Genomic DNA, 25145 nt, shown 5'->3' on the forward strand with positions numbered 1-25145 from the left:
GCCCCAATCAACGTGATAAATAAAAAAGACCAGCCATTCATGCTGGATCCTTACAGGGCAGTCACGTGCAGTCACATTTTACATGATTTGTGGGAAAGCTCTGTAGACATACACTTTTTAGACTGTGAACAACACAAGGACATCAAGTGAGGTGCAGGAGAATGGCAGAGATGACAGTAAACACGACCAAAAGAGCGTGTGTGGAAGAAGAGTAGGAGGAAGAGGCGGAGGAGGAGGAGAAGCTTCTCACCTCTGAGCTGTTGTCAAACCACCAGAAGAAGGTCAATGTTCTGGTGTGACTCGGCCAGACCACCGCAGTCAGATTAGCCTCCTTCCCCCAAATGGCTACAATAGGAGCGGAGAGATATACACGCTCCACCGGACCTGAGGCAGCCACACACACACACACACACATCACATTTCCATACATGCATTAGAACAAAAGCATGCAGCAAACACCAGGTTTTATTGTGATCACAGCTGATGTACATTTAGCTCCAGGTGTATGCGTTTGCATTTTCCAGGGCTTAAATGCATAACAGTAATACAAGCATAACTGAAATGGAATTCAGCAGAGAGGGAACGTGACTATCCATGAAAGAGAGGAAGCTCTACGCTATATGCACAGCTGCAGGAATCAGTAATGATGTTTTTTATTCACATACTGGTGATGTGTAAAAACAGTGCGCTGCTGTCAGATCCGTAGCTGTTCTCAGCTGAAGCTGTCACTCGGTAAATCCCAGTTGCTCTGTAGATGTGCGTGATGCCATCATCGGTCCTGCTCAGGTTAGAGTATGTGATTTTGATGCCGTCCCCAAAGTCGAGCTGGATGCTGGTCCTCACCGAGTCTCCCTGTGGAGAGGTGGTAGGACATAGCATCTGTCATCACGGTTTACATCAGAACGCTTCAGTTAGGCCACATACAAGTGAGGGAAGCTCAGTCTGCTGCTAAAGTGCTGGGGCTGAGACGTCCTATAAGCTGTGTCACAAACACTTGGTAGGTGTATATGAATGGAAGGAGACAGATATTCAACTGAGAAAACAACAGGAAAGTGAAAAGAGAACTATGGAGGTAAGAAAGTCATGGGAAGCCCCCAAAGTAAGAAGGATGACTTTGAAAATGTTGTTTTTCCTTTCCATAGTTACAAAGGTATCCCAGTGTTTTTCACCCAAATGAAAAAAAATGTGTTTAATTCAACAAGGTTTTGAGACTTCTGCATCTAAGATACAACCGGTCAAATGAACTTCTGTTATGTTGCTGGACTGTTGTTCACAGCCATGAAAAAAGGCTGTAAAACTTAAGTGATCAGAGGATGTTCCAGGGTAATGATATATATTGGTGATCACCTGACCATTGTTCTACTGATATCAACCATGAAGTATATATATTTGAGAGAGTGGTTAACAACTTTTTTATATCCACCAAGACATTACCAAATGGTGTTTGGACTACTGTTTTTTAAGCCTGGAGTTTTTACATTGTGGCCACAACAATGTAAAGGTTTCTTGCACTGTATATGTGCAAAACTATGATGAAGTTTGTCTATTTAAAATAAAGCCAAAAAGTTGTGGTTTCACATAAGATAAGATAAGATAAGATAAGATAAAACTTTATTAATCCAGAAGGAAATTCTTGAAAGATGTGCTCTTTAGCAGAGGATGAAAGACAATGAATGAAAACATTCACTAAACTAGACAATATCCCATCTCACACATTGACACTTTTCAAACCTGATTTCTTGATGAAAGACAAAGTAATAAAAGAGATGAGGATTAAAACAGGTGTGGACATAGAGATCTGTATTTTGGAAAAATTATGTTTTACATTGACAAACATTGTATTTAATACAATTAAACCTTTTTGAAACTGGAGGGGTCACCTCCTGGTACTTATAAGGAAATGTTCTGTATAAAACTGTCAAAGCCATCAACAAGATAACAGTTAGATAACTTCATATATCACCATCATCAGGTCACAATTACACTTACAGAAGCCAATGCTAGTGTGCTAACCTGCTAAATTTGTGACAATGGTAAATGCTAAACATCAGCATTTTAACAGTGTGACTGTCAATACAGTTTCATACAACAACAATTAGAAACAAACACTTTGGCGACTTTCAGACGATGTGACTCACCTCATCCAAGTACAGCATAAACGTGACGTTGCTGCCGACGGTTGCACTGAGCTCTCCATGACTGGTGGACAGCCTGAGGCCTCGAGGGGGTCTGGGACTACACGCCTCCCTCCTGGGTGAGTACACATTCCTTCCTCCCTCTTTACAGTTATTAGACAAAACCTTTCGATATCTTCAAAAAACAAGAATTTGGCCATTACACACCAACAAACTCAACCGTTATGTATTTGTGTACAAATAAATATTTTCCAAAGATGTAACCAGTTTTCTTGTTGTGTGTTGGACAACAACGTCAATCAGCAGTGCACAGATTTAGCATGCATACTGGCCTCTGTGGGTATCCTTAATTTTGTCACTGAACACGGCGCATAACCAAAACCTGCTTTGCATTATTGTGTATAATGGAATTGGGACACAGTGTACTAGGTGTCACTCTGAGCCAAGAGGCAGTAAACTATTATTTCCTGTTTGTACTCTGGACAACATGACAAACAAGGTGGAATGGAATAATATCGTCATGTGATGGACTGAACAGTGGGGGCCACTTACCCTGTGCTGTTAAGGAAGCTTTGGCTGGTGCTGCAGCTTTTAGCTACACCATTTGGATTAAACCAAAAAGCAGGAGAGCACTTTCCATCTGCCTGGCGTTCCCATCCATAATCACTGCACCAGAGAGAGAGAGAGAGAGAAAAAAAAAACACTTCACCACTTCATGAAATGATAAACACTGCAACTCAAAATAATCTAGCTTCTGCACGCTTTTGTAGAGGGGCAAACCCCTTTGCAGTTGGCATATTTTAAGAGCATAACCAGAGACATGATTGTCAGACAAGCAAGATCAAACAGAATTTCAGACAGATGGATAAAAGATATTTAAAATTCATTTAACGATTCATTATTAATTGAATTCTAATAAGTCACTTGACGTTATGCAAATTAGCAGCATGATGAAAAGTTCTTAGCTCACATCTCCATTTTTCAAACTATAATTAGATTCAATGAATACAGCCACATTGATTATCCAGTAAATATGTAACATAAAATGAATATTAAGTTCTGCATACTGATACTTTTGTTTTTTTGTCAAATGTCGACAAGCAGCAGTAATTACGTACAATTGGATTAGATGTTGGAAGTGGAGGAGTAGTTTGGTAAACATGTAATGAAAGAAATTAAGAATCGCTGGGGATGCACATTACATTGTCATTCCAGTTAAGAGACGAAGCCATTACCATTCAAAATCATAGGATGTGCAGAGGCATGGCTCTGAGGAATAGATCCTGGAATATTCCTGGGCCAGCATGCAACGGTTGCCTGGTCTGCGCTTCATATAGATTTGCTTCTCGCCCATCACACACAGCTCTCCCTATCAAACAGAGAAAAATATGGTTGGTCTAGTTTCTCACAGAAACTCTGGAAATTAACGCTACAGTGTGAAACTTTTTTTCTTTTCTTTTTTTAAAGCATGTGTTACATCTAAGGCCTCATCAAAGGAACCACACAGTGCTTATTAAGCCCAGCAACAGCATGTAAATCTCTCAGTACTTTCCACTGTACTGGAGCCTAAAATGTAGTGTCTGTACTGACATTCTCTCATTCTGGTAGCAAATACAGGGAAGGGGGCAAATTGTCATACAGAACCCTTCGGGAGGTCTACCTAGTAAACACCTACTCAGCAGGTGATTGGATAAACTATCTATCAGTCTCTTCTTTTAAAAGCTAAATTTAGCCAATTAATCGCTGAAGACAAAACACAACAAGACACAGAAAGGTAGCAAACAGCTGTTAGGTGTTAGCTGTAAGGAAACTGTGCTTAAAAGACAAACACATTTTTATAAATATCAATAAATCATATATAATTAATATTCCTGTCACCTTGTTGTGCAGGTACCATGTCTGATAATCTCCATCCATGCATCTCCTGCTAAAAAGGCCCTTGTAGTCGATTTTGATCAGCTGCCACTCTGACCGATGGCTGAAGTGTCCGAAGAAACTGAAAGATGACACAGTGGATGCTGTGGATCTGTCAGGTATACTGACAGACAAGATAACACTTCCCTTTATGAAACATTTTTGTCCTTCCTTTGTTTACATAAACATAAGTGCTTAATATTCAAGCCTGATATATGTTTTTGTCCCCGTGTGAGTCTCTGCTTACGTGATAATGTGATTGTCAGACTCTGGCTCCATTAAAACTCCATCCACATACAGAGGTGCCAAAGAGAAGCTGTGGCGGTCCCATTTTTTTCCTTCATCTAAACTGATCCTGCATTTAAAAAGAGGAAAAAAAACACAACTGTCTATCCCAGTTTGTCTATTTGTAGTGGGTGTAACATGAGGCATTGAAAACAAGGATATAACAAAGAAAAACAAGCAACGGAGAAATATGATGAAAGATCTGAGGTCATTCCGCTTTTGCCACGGGTGAAAAATGAAGCACCTTGGATTCTCTTCAATGTGAAAAATTATCTCGACAACAGGCTGTGATATAGGACAAATGCTCCAGAGCCCGGCTAAATTCTTAAAGGTGACAACACAACAGCCAAAAAAGACAGAGATGACTTCTAACAGAAGAAGAAACAGATTTTGGAAGGGGGGGTTCAAATTACCTTTCTCAGAGCTTAACCACTTTCAACAGGACTGTGGTGTGCGGGGACATCAAAGTAGATAGTGTTACAAAGCTCCACAATATGAGGGACTTATGAGGGCATTCTCTGTCTCATATTTCCACTCTACTTCTCCACGTCTCATTTACATAAAAGCACTCAAACCACCAAGAGTACAAAGCTGAAACACACTCTCTTCTGTTGGAAATGATACAGACGGTTCTGAAGCCGCAGTGTCCATACAATAATCATGCAAACTTCTATTTCAAAACATTAAATGTAATCATATACCGCATCAAGCACCCCCCCCCCCCCCCCACAATGAAATTACACCTCGGTAATTTGCCTCCTCACCTACAGTTCCTGTAATTATGGCGGCAGTTATTGTTGAAGGCACATACCATAAGTGTCGAATTGGCGTCGCAGCATGCAAAACCGCCAGCAAAGCCCCTCCATTGTCGAGGAACCAAATGTTGTGCTCCTCGTCAAAAATCTGGAAATAAACACACGTCCGCTTATTACAGCAAAAACTGTAATACTGATATAAGTACATCATCTGTTCAAGGTGCACCATGTACATGGCTCTCACCTGTCTCCAACTATTTCCTGCATCAGATGTTATAAACATCCCACGACTGGTGGAGGACAGCTCTGTTCCAATATTTCCTGATAATAAACATGAATAATTTCAGTGAGTGTGTGTTTACTCAGAAAAGGTTCACCACACCTACACAAAGCTGAAATAGTCAAGGGTTATTCTGTGAATCTCTTCTACTTTTCCAGCATTGGAGGACAAGTATTTACCAATGACACATATTTTTTTCCACATATGATTTCAATCACACATATGATGAGGTAACTGTGCAATTAATTTAGTGTGTTTTTAGTGATTATGCTGCATTTGCATCCACCATCCAACATCCAACATCCACCTGTACCTGTGGCCACAATGATTCCAGGCACAGACTTCTTGCTGGTGATGGGTCCAGACGTATAAGGATTCTCAGACATCTCCAAATGAAGATGCAGCGAACAAAATGGCTGTCAACACACAACGGATTCGCATGTTGAGACAATTCAGATCTTAACAGAGGCAATTATAATTAGCCTCCCAATTTTCATTGGAACATTTTCAGAGACCATTTATAAAACAAAAGATTGTTCCTCTCATCTTCTCCTGCCAGAAAAAAAGAATAGATGGCTGAGAGGACACAAAGGGCATTTGAATTGTTTCATTCTAAAGCAAACAAGGCATGTAATTAAAATTCCCAAGATGCACCGATAAAACTGGCAAAATTGATTCAAATCATTTCACTCATCTCTCTCGCTAAGGCCTGCTGAAAAACATCAATAAGGCTTTTGAAGCAGCTGTGGTTGGCTGAGGGGGGTGGGGGTGCTTTAAAGGGGGTCACAAAGCAGAGAAGAGCAGGATGGTCATTTGTACAACACACTGAAAGACTGTAAGCTGCTAACATATACAGAAAAGACTGTGAAGAGAACCTTGACTGGATCAGGTAGACATCATACCTGCTGAATAACAACAGCCACATAATGTCATTCAGTGTAATCTAACATTCATTAGTCCAGCGTGACTAAACGTAGTAAATTGAAATCACAGAGGTTAATGGGAAGTCTGGACCCCTGAAACTAAATGCAACCACGCGCTGTGCCTTACGCTGATTATTGGAATATCCCAACCAAGCACCTCCTCAGCCAGTTAGGAGGCTAAAAAGGCAAACTGATGCTGCAGCTGGCCCATGACCTCATCCAAACCGCAGGTCAAAACATCTGATTGAATGATATATGTCATTGGCTTCATTTGGTATCAGTGAAGAGCGTTCATTCACTGCTGCCTGAAGGTTCAAGCTCACCAGAACGCAGTGTAGGTTATTTCCAGCCACATCAGTTGCAGGAGCCGGCAGCAGGGCCCAGGTTTGTCCCTTGTTGTAAGTGATGAAAGTCTTGATGTGATTATCCACCAGTTTGTTGGCAAGGTACATGCCATTTATCCCCTCAACCTACAAACAGAATAAAACACATGTGGATCTCTACATCATGACATTATAAGATTTAAATTGAGCAAACCCTTTATATCATATGAATCCTAGTTGTAAAAGTTTTATGTACTCAAACTGACTGTAGATCAGATGTTTGCATAGTGATTAGCTTGCTTGGTAGCTTAGTGTGGAGACCATGCATTTTCACAACAATTCACTCAATACATACACACACAAAAATAATCGAAGATAATATTGAGGTTATTCTGAGTCAATTATTTAGTATGCTAAGCGTGCATCATGCATCATATTTTATAAACTGATGTTCATTGTGTATATAAGTTATAGGCCTGACTCTGATTTTAAGCACGCCAGCAGCTAAGATGACTGCCATGTCTGTGGCGTAACTAGAAGGAGAATCAGTGGTGCAGTGACAGCAGCCGTCCACAGACACAGCTAACTACACACCTTATAAAAGTCGACCAGCAGGTTACCGGCGAGTCCTCTGCTGGTTCTCAGATTCTCTAATGAAAGGATAAAGTAGACCCCGGGGGAGTCTGAGATATACAGGCTGTAAGTGTTGTTCTGATTCCACTCCTGGACAGCAGCTATTACCTGCTTCTCATCTGTACTGATAATATGCATGTCCTGTAGGAAAGAGTGGGACGGACGGACAGACAGAATAGATGAGAATGAAAGAAGCAAGAGAGCAAACACAACAGAGAAAAGCCATGTGCTGTTTTCTTTAAATAGCTCAAGTGTAGCATTTTTTCCACATGAAACAGTCGTACAAAAAGTGTGATCAACAATCATTATGAAGGTGCGGGTGTTTCTGCTTCTTACCTTTGGCAGACAATACTTGGGTAGTCTCATCTGCTTGAAGGACTCTCTCATGTAGGAGACAAAGTAGCTGGTTCGTCCTGACTTGGTTACCTTTGCAATGAAGTCAAAGAAGCTTAGTCACTCATCATTTTCAGACACAAAAAGTTAATTATTCTTATTTTAGCACAGTGATTCTTATTTGCATATTTCCACTGTAGCTGATGCTGTGGGTATATCCGGCTCCTACACAGACAAGCCTATATAGGCTGTCAGAAAAATTGACGTAATGGGATGAGAGGGTTTGACAGGGCATACAGTACTGTGCAAAAGGTGCTAAAATCTCAGAATTATTTTTGAAGGGCAGAAAAAAAGACAAAGGGGTTATTGAAGACTGTCTAAAGAAGAGGAAATCAACTTTAAAACCTGGCCCATTTATTTTATTTAGTGGTCGTGGAGCACTGCTACAAATTGAAGTTAATGTCTTGAAACTCAAGACAGTCGTCTACCACAGTGATTGTCAGTGTCAAAATGGCGACCAGTGAGCTCCATCTTCATTGTGGAGAAGTAGTGGACTGATGCTGGCAAACCAGGTGTTTTATGAGGTGAAATCCACATTTGAATGGAAGCCATCAGCACTATGAACTTGTGGGAAGGCGTGCTATCCTCTTGAGCGCTCCTCTTTTCAGCTTTCCAAGTTGAATTTTCTTTTGAATTTCCTCCTGTAGCAATCTCAGAGATCTGAAACCACCAGCGGTGGTCCCTTTACATCTAAGAAAAGATGTGTGTAGACCTCACTTGAAGATAGCAGATTGTCCCTTGACATGTTGTGCTGAACTATTCCGAGGAGTTTCAGGACTCCTTTAACATTTGGAGTTTGTTGTGGATAAGTGCATAGAGGCCTTCCTGGGAGACTCAGCTTGTTGTAGCTGCTTGTTTGTGATTAGTGCCACGCTGCAGAGTGAACTGAGGACCAATCAGAAGCCTCCCTACTAGTACAACATGGATAGGAATCTTAACATGTAAGACTTTACACAGTAATGTATGAGAACCCCTAATGTAACTGTGTAATGGAATAAGATGGAGGTTAAGATGGAGGTATATTAATTCACAATGCATGACTGAGCTGATAAAATTTTACTCTTTCCACAGTGTTGTAAGCTGACTAAAATTAACTGGAACTGGAATTATTATCATTATCTCAATTAGTATACCATTTAAGAGGAGCTGGAAATTATGTTGGCTTTATCTACAGTAGGTCTTGAAGATCCTAATGCACTACCACTTTCCCTTCCACTTACAGGCAGGCCAACACTACTTGATTGCTTATTTTCTAATCAACTAGAAGGATGGCGTTTGTCCCCCAACACACTACATTAGGGCTCTAATGGAATAATCTATCGAAAATCAATGAGCTGCATTTTCCCAGGCCACACTTTTGAGGATGTTGCACTTGGCTGTTCTTTCTCTCCCAAGAGACTTTGGAGGTGGTGAAGACTGCTTATTTCGTTGTAGCCCAATCGATAACCTCATTACTCTTTGTCAAGTTAAATCCAACTGCCCCGAGCAATGAAAGTCACAAGAAAGTCATCTGTGGCACCACAGCTCGGTTGCAGACACTCTCTCTGCTTGTCCAGTTATTTTCCACCAGCATCTTCCTTATGTCTGCCTCTGCCTTGACGGTCAATCTCATCTTGGGCTAAATGCAATTTGAGCATTTTATTGAATCACCATTTCTGGATGGCGCTGTGATGTATTTTTTTTCATACATCTTTCTTTCTTACATCGTGGCCATTCCAATCCAGTCTGTGGATTAAGTGTGTTGAAAGTGAAACTGGGTCACTGATAAAGTATTGCTGCTGCAACATCGTACCATATCAAAAGATTAAATCTGTGGATAAATAAATTAAAAAATGAACAGCAAACATTTAGGGGTGTTTATTCAAAATGAAAGCATGCAGCACCAGCCTGAGAAAACTACAATAATTTTATTTATTTTTTTATTTTTTATTTTTTTCCATGAAACTTAGCTGGAGTCAAATAAGGATGACCAAATGCATCAAGCCTGACCAACGGAGAGAAAATTACTTAGCTGAGGATGAAAATCAATGACAGGGGAGGGCATTTGAAAATTAAATTTCTAATAATGACCCTGACTGTGGCTGTCTAATTGGAGTCAAAGTCAGAGCGAATGGTAATAAGGACACCAACCTGTCTATTCTCAGTTCCTTTGCCGTGTGCTTTCAGCGAGCAAACACATTTTTCAGGCATGGAGTATGTCTGTGCGGAAACTCAAACACTGAGCGTGCCTTGACATGAACGAGACAAAACATAATCAAAACACACATCAGGCCAGTGGGGAACAGGTGCGTTGGGAAAAGCCATTATGTGGGTTTTGATGGAAAAGCATGGACTGGGTGCACAGGAGGGCAAAATAAACACAACAGAAAGTTCACAGAGACGGTAGCCTTTAGATGAAAAGATGAAGACTTATCAGTTTAGTCTAATCAAGAGAAGTAATCTATTACTATGCAAACCTGTGTGAAAACATATTCATCCTGCACAACTAGTGAGTTGGTGTCTACGTGTCCGGGGAAGAGGTACTGCCTGTTGCCTTCTGAGCATCGCTGGGCTCTGCACCTCACATACTGAGCACCTACAGAGAGGCGAAAGGAAATCAATCGGTAGTAAATTACCAACAATTTGCCTTTAAACTGTTTATATGCACCGAGGCTGCTTTACTGTATTCACAGTTTTTGCTAAATGGGCTCTGATTTCATGGTAATCGGTAATATTCAACTGCTAACATCAGTTCAGCTGGTACTTCTTAAATCCAAATTAACTGAGCCAAGACTTATTCAGTCAGAGCTCTTGCGCACTACAACAAAAAAGTACAGGAAGTCACTGTTTGAGATGAGAAGAGTTTCTCTGCAAATTTACATACAGATTTTCTCACCACAGGAGGACTGAGTATTTTCCCCAGTGCAGGGAATCCCCAATAATTGGTTTGACAGAGTGTACCATGCTGTTTAGAAAGGGAAAGCTGAGGTTTGTCTTTGAAACACAGGGGATAGATTAAAGAGAAGAGACATCCATCAGCCCACTAAAACTACCCGTTTTTGTCAGGAGACACCTATTCTGCTTTACCTGACAACAGGGACCAATCTGGACAGCAGAACAGGTCTCATCTTGCCTGTGACCTCGCTCTAAATGAGAGGCAAGGGGTCCTGTGGGTCTTGCTGCTGCAGCAAACTGAGGTGCAGTACTCACGGCCTTTTGCAATGCTCGTCTCGATGTGGACCACATCTGAGTCTCTGTCCAGCCCCATTACCGCCCTTGAAAGAATGGGAGAAGAGAACAAAAAGCGAGAATAAGAAGGAGAGGTTCAGTATTACAGCTGCAGATGGACATCCCAGTAACAAATTTGTTTTATGTTTTTGTTTTTTTGTATTGCGTAGATCAGTCAGTGCAGAATATGTGCCAGTAGCTGCAATTAATCTCAATTCAGCTACGCATCAACAAAAAGAAACAACAAAGCAGAGGTGGGATATAAAAAAAATGCTAGATATCCACCACAGTAAATGTGTGTTGTTATGAAATTGTAGGTGGCTGCAGCATCATTTTGAAAAATAACTATTTGACATAATGTGCATGAAGGAATAGCATTCAAGAGCACAAATAATGCATTATTTCAGGAGCTGCTACACCTGCTGTGCTCATCTTATTTATCAAACGTCTCACTGTTCATGCATGTGGAGAGGATGTCCTCCAACCTGATGTCCTTTTCTCCCTGGCTCAAAAAACACACTCGGTTTGACACATACCATGACAAACAGGGATAAACGGGCCCACATCAATATTCACTGCCTTTTGCCCGTGCAGTCAAGATTGTTAAATGACAGTGACAACAAAAACAGCATGTCATGTTTGTGCTATAGAAAAGAAGCAGAATATTCCTTGAGGTCTACGTGACGTGGATGTAATCAGTTTTGTGCTTGACTGCCATTAGGGTGGTGGTGGTGAAGGGGGACGGGTTTTGACAAGGGGTCACAGGATCATTCTGACAGCATAGGGTCATGAACACTATCATTATGTAAATTAAAATCAATCAAGTTCAAAAATAGGATCTACATAATCATACCAGTAGAATCTGCCTGGCATCACGTCGTCATGAACAAGCTGCCATTTCCTTCCAAAGTCCATTGAACTGTACAGCTGCAAAGACAAAATTAAACCCATCTTTAAAGAAAAGAAGGCTGCATCATATGGAGGGATTGTTTTATTTTATTCAGGAGCTACCTTGCTGTCGTGACTGTAAGCCAGTATCCAGTTCTCCTGCGCAGGGTGGAAGAGTAGGCTCAGGATGTTGAAGTTAATGGGATGCTTCTCAAAGCTCGCCCCTTCGTCTGAACTGATGAAAACAGCGCTCTCTACCTCTGGGTCGCTAAGCACCATTATCTTAAGTAGAGAGTGCCAGACGAGGGATGTAGCATTAGAAGTGGAAGAGAGGGAGGGAGAGAGAGAGAGAGAGAGAGAGAGAGGCAGTGATACTTTCATTTGGCTGCAATTTTAAGAAACTGTAATTTGATGTCAGGATTAAGCTTGTTAGGGATCAGACAGAGAGATAAAAGCAACAGGGGAATGCTGACCTTCCGTTTGTTGGTAGGGCAGACGTACAGGTAACTCAGAACTGTCCTTGAACCCACTTTGTTGTTGAGTTTGGTGTAGGTGCTGCCGTAATCAGTGGATCTGGATAAAAATGGGAAAATACAATAAAGCAATTTTAAAACACCAAAACAGCCAGCCCTGCTTAAGGCAAAGCAGAAGATGGTTGCTACTATAAAAAAATAAAAATAAAATTGAAACCATAATGATCTCTCTTTTTTATTTAATAGATAACAATAGTAGATCCTTTATGATATATGGACAGTTAAACAATTCAGTTTGTATTCACAATGTTCACTGTCGCTGTGTATTCACATGCTGTATATAGGCTACAATATTTCCGTCAATCCAATTCATTTTTTTATATATATAAAACACATTTTATAATCACAAATCTCTCTAGGCACAGAAACCCAGACACTCACTGATAACTGATTAATTACTTTCCTATCCCAATGTCAATATTCATCTAAATCTACGTTCAATTTTAAAAGCCTACAGTACAGCATTTCAGGGTTGTAGAATTCAGATCTTAAATATCAGGAGGATCCAGACACTAACTCTCAAGTTTTGAAGGAAAAACATCAACTTAACTAACTGAATAAATCATTTAGAACAAAAACAGTAAAGTAAAGTAAAGTAAAGTCAGAGTCAGTTCAAAGGCAGGTCTGGAGTGCGTTGACTTCAATGGGAGGAGTAAATGTGAGTCATTAAATTTAAAATCTGGATTTTGGTAAAGAAAATGCAGATTTTTAAACAATAATAATTATTACACTGCTAGTATGCTAAAATACAAATGTCTTGGATTGTTATTATGAGCATTGTAGCACACAGATGTTAGCATTTAGCTCTAAACATCATTGCAAGCAGAGACTGCTCATAAGACTTATGAACAGTACTTAACACCCATTTTCTGTATCAGTGTTACATGGATTTCACCACTGCTTACAACCAACAGGGTAAACACTGGAGCCACTTTTAACAAGCCAAACATCCTGAACTAACATGGTAAAACTACTGAGTGAAGACCCACCTGTATATAAGCAGCCCACTGACAAAACAATTGTTTCAATGATTAAATAAAGCAAACTTCTCAAGAAAAATCTGTCAACTTCACTTTTTTACCACAGGCGGACACATGGCAACACCACTAATATAATTTTTCTGCTGAGAAGCGTAGACAAAAGAAAGTACCACACAACTGCTAAGTAGTGTTAATGTGGATGTTATAAATGCAGCCATCACGTATAAAAAGGGCTTTTGCAAACATTTACAATGGAAGAATAGTCTATAAAAGTGTTGTTATGCACTAAGGATACACTGTGTACATTTGGGAAAATATGTTGTTGTGGTAAGGTGATGCATTAGCGCATGGGGAAGCATTAAAAGAAGCTCCGACTCTTGACAACAAGAAATATGAATACCAAGAGGGGTATGAAGTCAGTTTAGTGGATTTATGCAAAAAAAAAAAAGATTGGTATAGGAATAAGGTGCCTACAACAACAATAATAATGGAGCTTTGACAAACACACAACGCAGACAAGACTATTTATTTTTTAGTCTTTTTCATGCTACAGTGACATGTAATGAAACCAGTGGCTGTCTGCGAGGTAGGAAATCAATTTATAAAGTTCAGGTATGCTTTTGAAAATGCTCAGCAGTAATAGAAGCACATAAAATACATGCAGGGCTAAAACATCCAGCATACACATGGTCCTTGATCATTCTGAGAGATGAATACATTTTAGCCTTATAAAAAGAAACAATTTATCTTTTAAATTAAATACATTTTAAATGTCTGCATACTGATGAAGGAATGTTGAAGATGCCCCCTTCTTTTTCTTATTCTGGTGCACAGGGCAAATATATAGGACATTTGTTTGGTCTTATTAATTAAAGGGACACTTTACCACTAAAAAATGCATTCGCATATATAATGACAGACTTGTGAGTGACCCACATGTTTCCAAAACACATACAAAAACAACACAAATGGATAAATGCACTACAGGCCACAGGGAAGTATATGGGCTGAACTGTCCCTTTTAAAATCCTTGCATTTCAACAAGACACTCAGATCTATTGCAGTAACAGTAGATGTGTTTGCCATCTCAATCTCCATAAGTTTTCTCACCACACACAGCCAATCCATGTCCTCGGTTCTACCTGAGTGCCTCCAAATGTAATTTCGTTGCATAATTGGATAGACGCCCACCGTGCACGATCATTGTCTGCGCATTAACTTGAATTGTCCTGTTTGCTTGTTGACATTGTTTCCAAACTCTTACCCCTAAACACATTTGTATTGGAGCTTAAGTATTCCTTTCAGTGGGCTGCATGTCTGTGTTTGATTGTTGAGGCGGAAGACTTCAATGATGTCATTACATTATGGAGTTTCTTTAGCAGAATCAGGCTTAAAAACACAAAAGGCTTCTGAGACTCACCCATTGATCTGCACATTGTATTTTGCCACCAACAGAGGCCCACAGCCGTAACCATTAATCATTTATTGTATTATCACAGAAATCATTTTCTCTCGTTTCTTTTCATAACATTCAAATCAGTGCTTTTCTAATACCCATACTAACAGCTTTCAAGCAACCCCTCAGGTACACTCTAATTTACTCGTGGTGCTATTGTTAAGCAGACACCTTGATGATGGAAGACCTCCTGTACACAATATGGGATTTCAAAATGTGTCAAGTCGGGTGTAAATCTTGGTGGCGCCTCTGGTGAAACAGATATTAATTTGAAACTCTATGCTTGGTGGACTGATGGTCTCTTTTTTCACGTGTATTTCAGAATGAAATGAGTTCTCTGCAGGCTATTGGAGAGGTGAGAGAAAAAGCATATCAGCGGCTGGATTGGGCTCTATGGTATAATCCTTAATGAATTCCATTCTTATTTATGACCTGACAGGGCACTGTAACTCACCTCTCAATACATACTGAATGAAATTACTACGGCTATATAGTAGCAATTGCATGTCAATTGCTTCTGAAACAAAAGGTTACAGACGACAATCTATCAAAAAACTCCATCAGAAAGTTTCTAGGTCAGAGAAGAAGAGCAACACAGATTCAAACAAAGGATCCCTCAGATCAGTCTTCCGGTTTATCTTTCAGAAATAGCCTTTCAAAAAGTTCTCTTACTGATGATGGACAGAAAATAGGTTGGGCCTTTTTCAAAGAGGTTGCTGCAGTGTTATTTATGGGACTGCAGGAAGGAAAGGAGGACGTTTCAATCTGAAGTACTACAGAACGCTTTATTAAAACATACTTCATATTGGCCTCCAGTGAAACTTGATTGTTCATATCCTAGCAAGGCAGAACACCATAAATCATACTTACAGTGAGCAGCTTTCTCTATGAATACATTAGTCTTATTGTTTTTAGGCTTTTGCATTTTTATAAAATCCCTGCAATGATGCCCTTACCTTTCTGTTTAGATGGGGGGGGAGCAATGATTAAGAAAAAGACACTTACCTCCACAGAGAGCTCTCAGTAACAGCCCCCAGATTGAAGTCGTACAGCTTAGTCAAGATCAGGATCACCTACGACATAACAGACGTAGTTAATTACAAGGATCTAAAGTCTTTGCATAAGAACGTCGACACCTAATGACACGGAATGAATATGACACCTCTGCTACAGTTCCTTACTAATAAATATCAGCCTCATACAGTGTGTTATCCCAATGACAAGTGATCCTCATGTTGTCAGCAGATGACAGTTTGCTGTTCGAAGGATCTGAAAAAAAAGAAATCTATGTGTGCTGTCAGGAGTTGTGTCTGTACCTCATGTGGAATGATACCTACATGACAGCAAAACCAGAACATAATTGTTCAGTGAACAATGAAGAGAAATGTAGTGAGCGGCTTCACTGCACCAGCTTCTTTTTTTATGTTTTTATTTCAGCTTTGCGTTCACCTTCAAAATACTTATCTACAAAAGCAGTGACCGATGTCGGTCTGAACTGCTGATATTGTTTTGTCATTTTTTTTTTGCAGTTTGGGCTTTGCGTGTTCTGTGAGGATGGTTGGACAATGTGTTTCTGGGGAAACAAAAAATGTGGCCCATAAAAGCCTGCCAAGGCACAGAGGCCGGAGTGAAATGGTGTGCAAACGCATTATTGTCACTCCGATGGCATTATAAATGACTTCCCATGGGGACGCTCATAATTCAAAACGGGGAAAAAGGGGGTAGGGTAGAGAAGTTTTGGGGCAGGGCAAGAGCAGAGAGGGAGAAGGAATGACAATCAAGGAGTGGAAACGTGACATAATATGACAATTTTGAAAGGGAAAAAAAAACTTGAAAGATAGGTCGAAAGCTCAATTACAGTGAGTTTAAACACATTAACCTTATGGGACCCACGGAACGAGTCATTAAACCGTGAAAAGCCACACAGGACTCGGAGGAACAAAGACGTGCCTCTAAGTCTGCTTTGAAAATGTTAAAAACCCAATTGACCCACAATTTAGCCATCAAACAGCTACTGTGCATGACTGGGACTATCTGCATTACAGGTTAATTAACCAATCACACAGAGAGATAAGCATTTGCATAACTAAATGCACCATGTCTGCAAGGTCCAACACTGGAGTCTGAATCAATTTGGTGTACAGACTTAGTTAAATGGCTGTGATGTTAGGCCTAATTGCCTGCTTTGAAAATAGATACGAGAGAAAAAAAACTCTGCCAAACTGTTGATCGTTTGTCTCTCCAGCTCTCTCTCTCTCTCTCTCTACTCGCTAACAACAATGACTCTTGTGTCACGGGACGCAATAAATACGCCGAGGTAAATTGAATCTGGAATTGATTTTATCAGTGTCAAACTAGAGGCAATTCATTCTTAATTATAGCAATTTAAATACCAAGCAAATTAATTAAGCGGACAACAAATAGATGTTTCAATCACATGCAATATTTTGCACATGGATTTTTAGTTTAATCAAAGGTTCTCAAAATCTGGAATGGGATAGGGAAATAATATAAAGAAATAGCCCCAAATGGCAACACTTGATAAGAAAACGTCTCTGAGGCACCCAAGCTGTAATTGCTATTAGGAGCTCTCCCTTAACTGTTGTCATTGTGTTTGCGGTTGGCTCATTAACAAAAGCTGACCCTCTGAATTGGGTCAGTGAAGATCTACCTCGGGGACCAACAGACTACTGAGGCAAATGACTGTTTGGATGATTTGTCCCTAAGTGGATACATCAAGAGTACATCAGTGGGGACTGTGTGTTCCCACGTCCTCAAACATTATTGATAGGCTCTGCATCTGTGGCTCCTGTCAATAGGGAGCTTCTACCATACATGCAAACCGGCAGGGAGAGGAGCCCATGCTTGCATGAGCAACTCAACACCAAGAGATCCCGACAAATGAAGCTGCATTATGAAAAAAAATCCAAGAGTTTGTGGTGCAGCCTTGATTTTATGTAAATACGGGGATACAAACAAACACAAAATGGCTCCCAGAATTATTTTGAGCCTTCTAGGTAAATACAATTCTCCATGCATATCATTGCTCACTTGCATACATGAAATTAAGTAAGGACCCTGGAAGGCCAGAAGCAGTGCATTTATTCATGTTTATGTTTTATTGATGTGAGCAAAGAGAGCTTTGCCCCAGGAAAGCCAACCAATCATTTTTCAGATTGGCTCTCACCCTCCGAGGAGTTTGGGTTTAGTCACCCTTTTATCCTAACATTCTATTCTTGTCGCTTTCTTTCCCCTTCTTTCAGTCTCCCTTCCTTTGTTTCTTGCTTCCACCTTTTTAACATCAGTGCATACATAAAGAGAACAAAAAAAAACAGTCAGGTGCAGTTAGGCCATGTAAAAAGATTTTAAATGTTTCAGATGGCTGGATAGACAGCCGCCATGGCAACAAAGGTGTTACAGTCATAATGTCATTGTGAATATACTGCATCAGGTCAATGGGAGACCTGGGAGACATTGTAGGCAGTCATGGACACACACTGTTGAAGCAAATCATGTCTTCAGAAATTCCATATCAATTCATTCTCTTACATACAAAAAAAATAAAACATTTTAAGGCTTTAGTGGGTCGTGAGAGGCATCTCAACACTGTGATGGTGGGCAGAAGATTTTCTATCCAGCTTGCAATTTAGGCATGAATCATCTCTGTGTACTGTACTGCGATATGGCTATTAATAAAAATAAATAGACATAATATAAAATAGACTGTTGCTGCACATCAGCACAGTTTTATATAGTGCTTTCTAGCACCAAGCTTCAAATGGAACCTGTTGCTTATTCATCCCCCTGTAAAGCATCATTAAGACGGCTCCCCTCAAATATTATTTCTGTCTAATTGGGTAGTCAAGGGAAGAAATGGAACCCTCGTTTTAACTATCATACCTCCAGACTGTTGTTTCTTTTGTGCTTAGGAGTAACACAGCATGGGAAGCAGGAACAGTCTTTAGAAATGTGAGAAATACACCCACTTTCATGTAGATCTGCCACTGTTTTTGAACATAACCAGAGGGGACAACTGAAGGAGCTAAATTAATTTCCAAGGGACCACCAAAGTTGATAGCAGTGCACGATTACAAGTCTCCTCGTAATAACACGGCTAACGGCTGATGTTTCAGAGAAGCATTGCCTCTCTGTTACTTACCTTTATCATGCTCTGAAAAGTTCACTGCAAAAATTGTGCACATTTCCATTCTCATGAATACACATAAGCTTTTGTATATTGTACTGTAGGATAAACACGTCCATACACAGAGGCAGAGCCATGCGTCTCCTGGGAGTAAGCCCCATCTATTTAGCTTCTGTGAGTCTAACCACAATATCAAAATGTCTGACAACTCAATGGAATGTGTCAACACTGATTAAATCGCCTCCTAAATACAAGCTTTCATGAGCTGATTTTTATCCATATATGCCACCTTTTCCCTGACAGCTGTCTGGAGGTCAGTTTAGAGACCTTATGAGGTTTGATCAGGAGAATAAAGTCAAAGAAAACACAAGCCTATCTGTTGTTTTATATGCCCAACCTATGTAGATGCATGTATAGCCTACTATAAATGATATATTTGGTGTTATAATTACCTGCATGCCAGATGAATTTGAATTAGAGTGTCCACAAGAGGGCACTGATTTAATTGTATTTTGCACTGTAACACATCTTAATTTATATGTTAGTAGGAACTTTTAAAGCAGCCATAAATTATGTGTTTTCTAATGGAGAACTATGTAAAGTTTTAGAATAATCACATTGTTTATATTTCTACCCCACAACTGTACTTTTTTGCATCTTGCTCACAGTGTTTGTTTTAGCCCTAGCTGAGTACTGAATCAGTTTAATAAGCTGGCCATGTGCTGCTTACATGTGTTTTGTCTAATAATATTACAAAATTATTTTAGCTAAGGCAAATACTGTACTAGCCCCCTGCCTGCTAAAGTTTGCTTGCTATATTATGTCACCTACTGATGCATGATGTAGTGCAGTAGGGCTGCACGATATCAGGAAAACTCACGATATGCCATAACATTTAAATATTGCAATATGGCGATATGATTCATGATATATATACAAATGTTGAAGTTTAGTTTAAATGTATTTCTGCTTTAGGTTTGCTTTGTTGACAGCGAAGAGTGAATTAACACTGAGCAAAGAAAATGAAAAGGATTATTTACATTCTAACAAGCCAGCCATGAATGCATGTCTGTTTGTTGATCCCGACATTACTTTTTAATGTTTAATGTCTAGCTGGGGTACATATGGATCATTTAGCAGAGCAAAGAGACACAATATATGTCACAATCCTGGACGAGCTATGCACATTTCTATGTTGTAGATTAAATGCAAAGCATGACATAAAGAAGGGGCATCTGTATATTTGTGATGGGCACCAAATGCAGCACACTATGAGGCATAAAGTATAAAAGCACTAGCAACACTACAATCATAAGGACTATTTTAGAGAGCAAATGGAGTCTTATCAGCCTGGTTAGAGTTGGACCCAGCAGCTTTTACATAGACTCATACATACGTCTTACTCAGAAATTTAATCTCCACCACTACTGCTTTGAATAAGCAGCAGATAAACTGGTCTGAGAGAGGGACTGGGGTGAAAAACGCACAACACAGTGGGAAGAGCCAAGTCTACCTAATAATGCTGATCCATGGAGGCCCCCTAATGCATCCTGCCCATTACCAGACACCAAAAGCTGGCATATCAATGCGAGCAAGAGCAAGCTGGGACTCCATTGTTCAACTCACTATTCACAGTGCATTTCTCTGGTCTGTTCCCACAGAGTACACAAAAATAAAAACCTGTTTCTTTGTTGTTAAGCTCATTACATTTTCAACTTCATTAAAGGCAAGGAAGCTAGAAGCCAAGGGCAAGAAAGAGTTGTTTGAGTGATTTGAAAAACAAAGTGCTTTCTTTAAGTCAACTATCTAATTAATGTCCTAGATCTTCTACCCACACGGACCACATATAAGGTCCATTGGGGACTATCACTTCTAATTTTCATCTTTTTTGCTACGAGGGGAAAAAGATCTTCATCCAAGCACAAGCAAAATATTGTTTGTTTCTTCTGTTGAGGCAAATGTGATTTAAAAAAAAAACATGCTTGAAAATGTAGTGCAGGTTAAGATGTAGATCAGAATCAGGTGAAGCGTCACAACATTTTACAGCATAGTAATCACAGATTGTTACTGCTTTTTTCCCCCTCTTAAGATTAAAGATTAATATATTCATGCATCCATTAGAAATTATCTGATGCAAACACCTGCGGAGAAAAGAAATACAGTATTGGTTGCAAATTTACATAAATTTCTTTAAGGCTTGACAGCAGCAAGAGCAAAAATCAAGATGCACTGCAAGTGGGCGGAGGGAAGCAAAACACAACGTCTTGATTGTTGGCTGTTTGAGGACGTCTCCAAAGTAGAGCACTTAGAAGAGAGACAAATGTCTTATAAGAGAAATGGTATAGTCGAATAGAGGCCTTATTCTGTCCTCATCTTATCTGTGGACCAAATTGATTGTTTGTACTTTTGTGGGCGAAAACATACTTTCAGGGATGCTGCTTTCATCAAGTAAACCCCAGCAAAGACGTCCCCTGTGCATTAGGCAGTCGTCTGTATGTTTGCTTATCCGCCTGACTTCTGAGCTCGGGTCATATAACCCTGATGCTTCAAGCTTGAGAGGTTTCACCAATCAATTCAGTCCATTATGAGGGGGAAATTAATGAAATGGGCTGAATATAAAAGGTATTCACTTCAAATGGAGCTCTATTGTGAGGAGATTTTGTGCACATGTTCTTTTTTTTCCTTTTAGCAACAATACACAATAAAATGTACTGTTTGCCATTAGGGGGGTAAAAGATTGTGATTGGACAGCGTATTTTTAAAAGAAAACTAGGGTTCAATGAAATATGTTTAATGGACTAGCTATGGGATTAGAAACTAGCCCTGCTTCTTTTCCTTCGTCCTGTGTTTTCATGTTGAGCATTAAACTAGCATTTAAAGGACACATTTGATGGCAATTTCAGAAGCCATTTAAATGTTTTGAAACATTTGACAAAGTTTTAGTCACATCCTGTGCAATTTTAAAATTAATTTGACGCACTGTAAGCAGTGTGGAGAGCCAAAAATACTACATTTGCATTTTTCTTTTACACATTTTTCTTTGCTGTGCCTGTCTTGGTTGCTCATGTGTAGAGTTTAGAAGCTAAAGGTACAGTAGCATGGTGTGTTATCCTGTAATTCATTAAACCATGGACCACAACCAAGACTGAAAATTTAGCAGGGTGACATATGGTAATGTAAAATAAAATGAACTTTTTCTCTTTTCTTTTTTTCGATTAGTTTAATTCTGAAGAATTTTGTGCAGTCCACTGCCATTTAGACATTTCTTCCAGTCACTTCCGTTCCCTCACAGCTTTGGCTCCTAATGGTTCCACTTCTGCCTGTGGGGGTGGGGGTGGGGGGTTTCTGACTTTAAGCCAAAGGCGGTACTGAGTCCAAATTGAGATTTTGGATGAGAGGAGCCCTCCACCTAAAATGACCCCTTTCTCTGCCAGTGAGACTCACATCATGTGCTAAATGTGTTCCCATGTCCTGTCACTTATTTGCATCTCTCATATTGCAAAGAGGGAATCATTAAAGTTTGGTTAACGTCAGCTTTAATTAAATACATAAATTACAATTGTGGAGTACTTGTTTGTTTTGGCCAACTGGAAATGCTTCTTGTCATAACTGAAATGATAGCGTGCTGAGTTTTTCTTGTTTGTTTGTTTTTGTACCTTTGGGTGACTGTTCTAGGTACAGTCTATAGTCCAGTGAATACAATATTTTCAACTGCAGGAATTAATGAGATATTTTTTTTGTATTAAGGTTTGCCCATTTTTGTGTTTTCAACCACTGGGATTGATCTCTTTTTATATTAAACTTGGGGAAAAGCAAGTGGTAAGTGGTACTTCTAAACAGCCTTGAAAACAGCAGAAGGGTCCTTCTTTAATTAAAAAATAGCAACCCATTATGATCAGGACAAAACACAGCACAGAGAAAGAAGAGATGGAAGGCAGTGATTTACCAACAAGGTAGAGCAAGTGCTGTTGGCTTATTATACTGCAAATTGTTCAGTCTGATGGTTCTTACACTATAATGGAAACACAAAGGCTAAAAAAGACAATTAAGGGATCAGTTTCCACAATTGAACATACTACATACAGACATTCTGCAGTGGAAAAACACCTAGAGAACTGAGAGAAGATCCTTCAGAGGCTTCAAAATATAGCTAACAAAAGGAAATGTTCTCTCACTTCATCACATCAAGGCTGAAACTTTGCTTACAAGGCCATAGATTTTTGATAAAAGCCATAAAAGTTTCTGTTCATGCAAGTGATGACCTTAATATTGGTCAATAGTAGACAATGGCAGGAGTTTTCATTGGTTTTCGGTAACGTTCACAGTCACTTGTATCCCAAAACCCACAGGTTGGGGAGTTTAGGCAAACGCTTCGCTTCGGTAAAGGTAAATACACAACAATGCACTGTGTAATTGTTTAAGCACTTTTTCCTTCAAGTATGTAGCTGTTGCTTTGCACAGCAGAAGTAGCGTGAATGAGTAAATGTAAATATTCCAGCTGTGTTAGGAAAAATGGTGGAGAAACTTGTTTCTGATTGGTAAAGTTTGTGTGTTGGAAAATGGTTTATTTTAACCCAAGCAAAGATCTTTTACTAAACCAAAGTAAACACTTTTTATGGCAAAACACCAACACAGGACTCTAAGTCTTCTGGGTGAAAGTCAGGCAGTGGGTTTATGCTACATTTTGTTCCACCTCCTACAACTGGCAGATTTTGACAGATAATGGATTTTTGCAGTAGTAAAAGTAAATCAAATACTCAAACACTAGAAAAAATGAAAGGATTACATATAAAGGTATGAACAGGCAATTACAGGCCCCGTTCACACTGGAGAAAGAGTAGGATTGAATCTGGATAGCCTTCAAGCTGGATAGGTTCAGACCTATTTTCAAATCTGGTTATCACACTTGTGTGTCCACGCCAAGCGGCAGCCTTCGGGGCTCAAAGTTGAAGCCCATGCGGAAGTGTCAAAACTGGTCTCAGATGATAGGTTCTCTTCTAGTGTTAATTGTACGGGGGGGTGAAATTTTTTACAACGCTCTCATTTCAATTGTATTCGGACTTAAAATTACGCATAATTATGGGCGCTGCCGCTTGAGTGGCAGACAGTTTACGTATCACAGCGTGAGTTTCCTGCTTCCACGATCGCCCGCCCCTCTAAACCCCGCTCGTGCATATTTGGTGTTTTGGCGGACGTGATGCTGCCAACATGGCGGCGGTCATCACGTCCCGGAACCTCCCACGGAGCCTTAAAACAGCTCTTCAGAAAAAAACGGGTGACGTCACAGAAGCTCTGTCCATAGTTTTTACTGTCAATGGTCCATGCTTAATCCAGCTTAACTATGCTTGTTTGTTGTCCTCCAAACCGCTAGCTGGCGCCTCGTAATATACAGAGTCCGTTTAGGCAATGTGGCCATGCGTTGTGGGTTTTTTTTTTCGGTTTAAAAGCAGTTTATTCCTTTGTAGCCCTGTCTAAAATAAACTCAGGGCAAGCGGTTGTAGTTCAATGGTTGTTTACATACGGCTTTTGTACACGACCAGAAGTGAACCACAAGTATCATGTCACTAGCGGGATTCGCTAGCCGCATTTGCGTTCAGACCTGAGCCACATTTGAGCCAATCCGGTTAGATCCACCTCCGAGAGGTGGATTGAAATCAATCTGGCTAGAGCAGGATTGATTTCCCCAACGGGGACCAAGTGTCTTCCAAGTGTGTGGTACATTTGCTTAACATGTGATCAACTGTTATTTACATACTGTGTTTTTGTGTTTTTTTGCTGAAGGGATACATGTGGGGTGGGATACAGGTCTTGAACTAAGATGGCAGACTGACGTACAGCTGACCTTCCTCCAGTTGTACTCTGTCAGTAACATAATTTCCTCTATAATGATTCATTGTCTTTTATATCTCACAGTATCGGATCTTTAAACCCTAATCTGCTGTAAAGTAACAGCAGCTGTCAGATATATGCAGCTGAGTAAAAAGCACAGTTGAGCAAGACACTGAAAAATTTATTACTACATCACCAGAGTAAAGTTACAAAAGTTACACCACTGGCTGGTTAACATGTTATTCGATTACACGTTCACTGGAAACAAAAATCTGTGCTACACAGACTGAATAATGTGCCATTCTGAACCCTTGTTAGTTCTATTCTGTCGTTGTTTACTGAAAATAAAACACACAACATATATTCACACTTAAAATATCTGAATATTGGCACAAATGCAAAATGCCATGTGATGACATTTCAATTACCTATGTGTGAAAAATACAGCCATTTATAATCAAACAGCA

At 39.8% G+C, this 25145-nt stretch overlaps 1 protein-coding gene across 1 annotated transcript in view; it reads right to left on the reverse strand.

The window, feature by feature from the left end:
* The window catches only part of LOC114447020 (VPS10 domain-containing receptor SorCS3-like), a 39647-nt gene that overhangs the window by 6747 nt on the left and 7755 nt on the right, over positions 1 to 25145 (reverse strand). Inside the window, exons 2-20 of the mRNA XM_028422982.1 lie at positions 15711 to 15778; positions 12210 to 12309; positions 11860 to 12018; positions 11702 to 11775; positions 10831 to 10895; positions 10098 to 10216; positions 7585 to 7674; positions 7210 to 7389; positions 6616 to 6762; positions 5683 to 5785; positions 5334 to 5410; positions 5146 to 5237; positions 4297 to 4404; positions 4014 to 4131; positions 3371 to 3504; positions 2688 to 2801; positions 2139 to 2310; positions 666 to 852; positions 251 to 384 (exon numbers count right to left, since the gene is read on the reverse strand). Of these exons, the coding sequence (XP_028278783.1) occupies positions 251 to 384; positions 666 to 852; positions 2139 to 2310; positions 2688 to 2801; positions 3371 to 3504; positions 4014 to 4131; positions 4297 to 4404; positions 5146 to 5237; positions 5334 to 5410; positions 5683 to 5785; positions 6616 to 6762; positions 7210 to 7389; positions 7585 to 7674; positions 10098 to 10216; positions 10831 to 10895; positions 11702 to 11775; positions 11860 to 12018; positions 12210 to 12309; positions 15711 to 15778 (2241 nt within the window). The remainder of the gene's footprint in view (positions 1 to 250; positions 385 to 665; positions 853 to 2138; positions 2311 to 2687; positions 2802 to 3370; positions 3505 to 4013; positions 4132 to 4296; positions 4405 to 5145; positions 5238 to 5333; positions 5411 to 5682; positions 5786 to 6615; positions 6763 to 7209; positions 7390 to 7584; positions 7675 to 10097; positions 10217 to 10830; positions 10896 to 11701; positions 11776 to 11859; positions 12019 to 12209; positions 12310 to 15710; positions 15779 to 25145) is intronic.

This window comes from Parambassis ranga, chromosome 15, assembly GCF_900634625.1.
Source record: "Parambassis ranga chromosome 15, fParRan2.1, whole genome shotgun sequence".
Taxonomy (NCBI): Eukaryota; Metazoa; Chordata; class Actinopteri; family Ambassidae; genus Parambassis; species Parambassis ranga.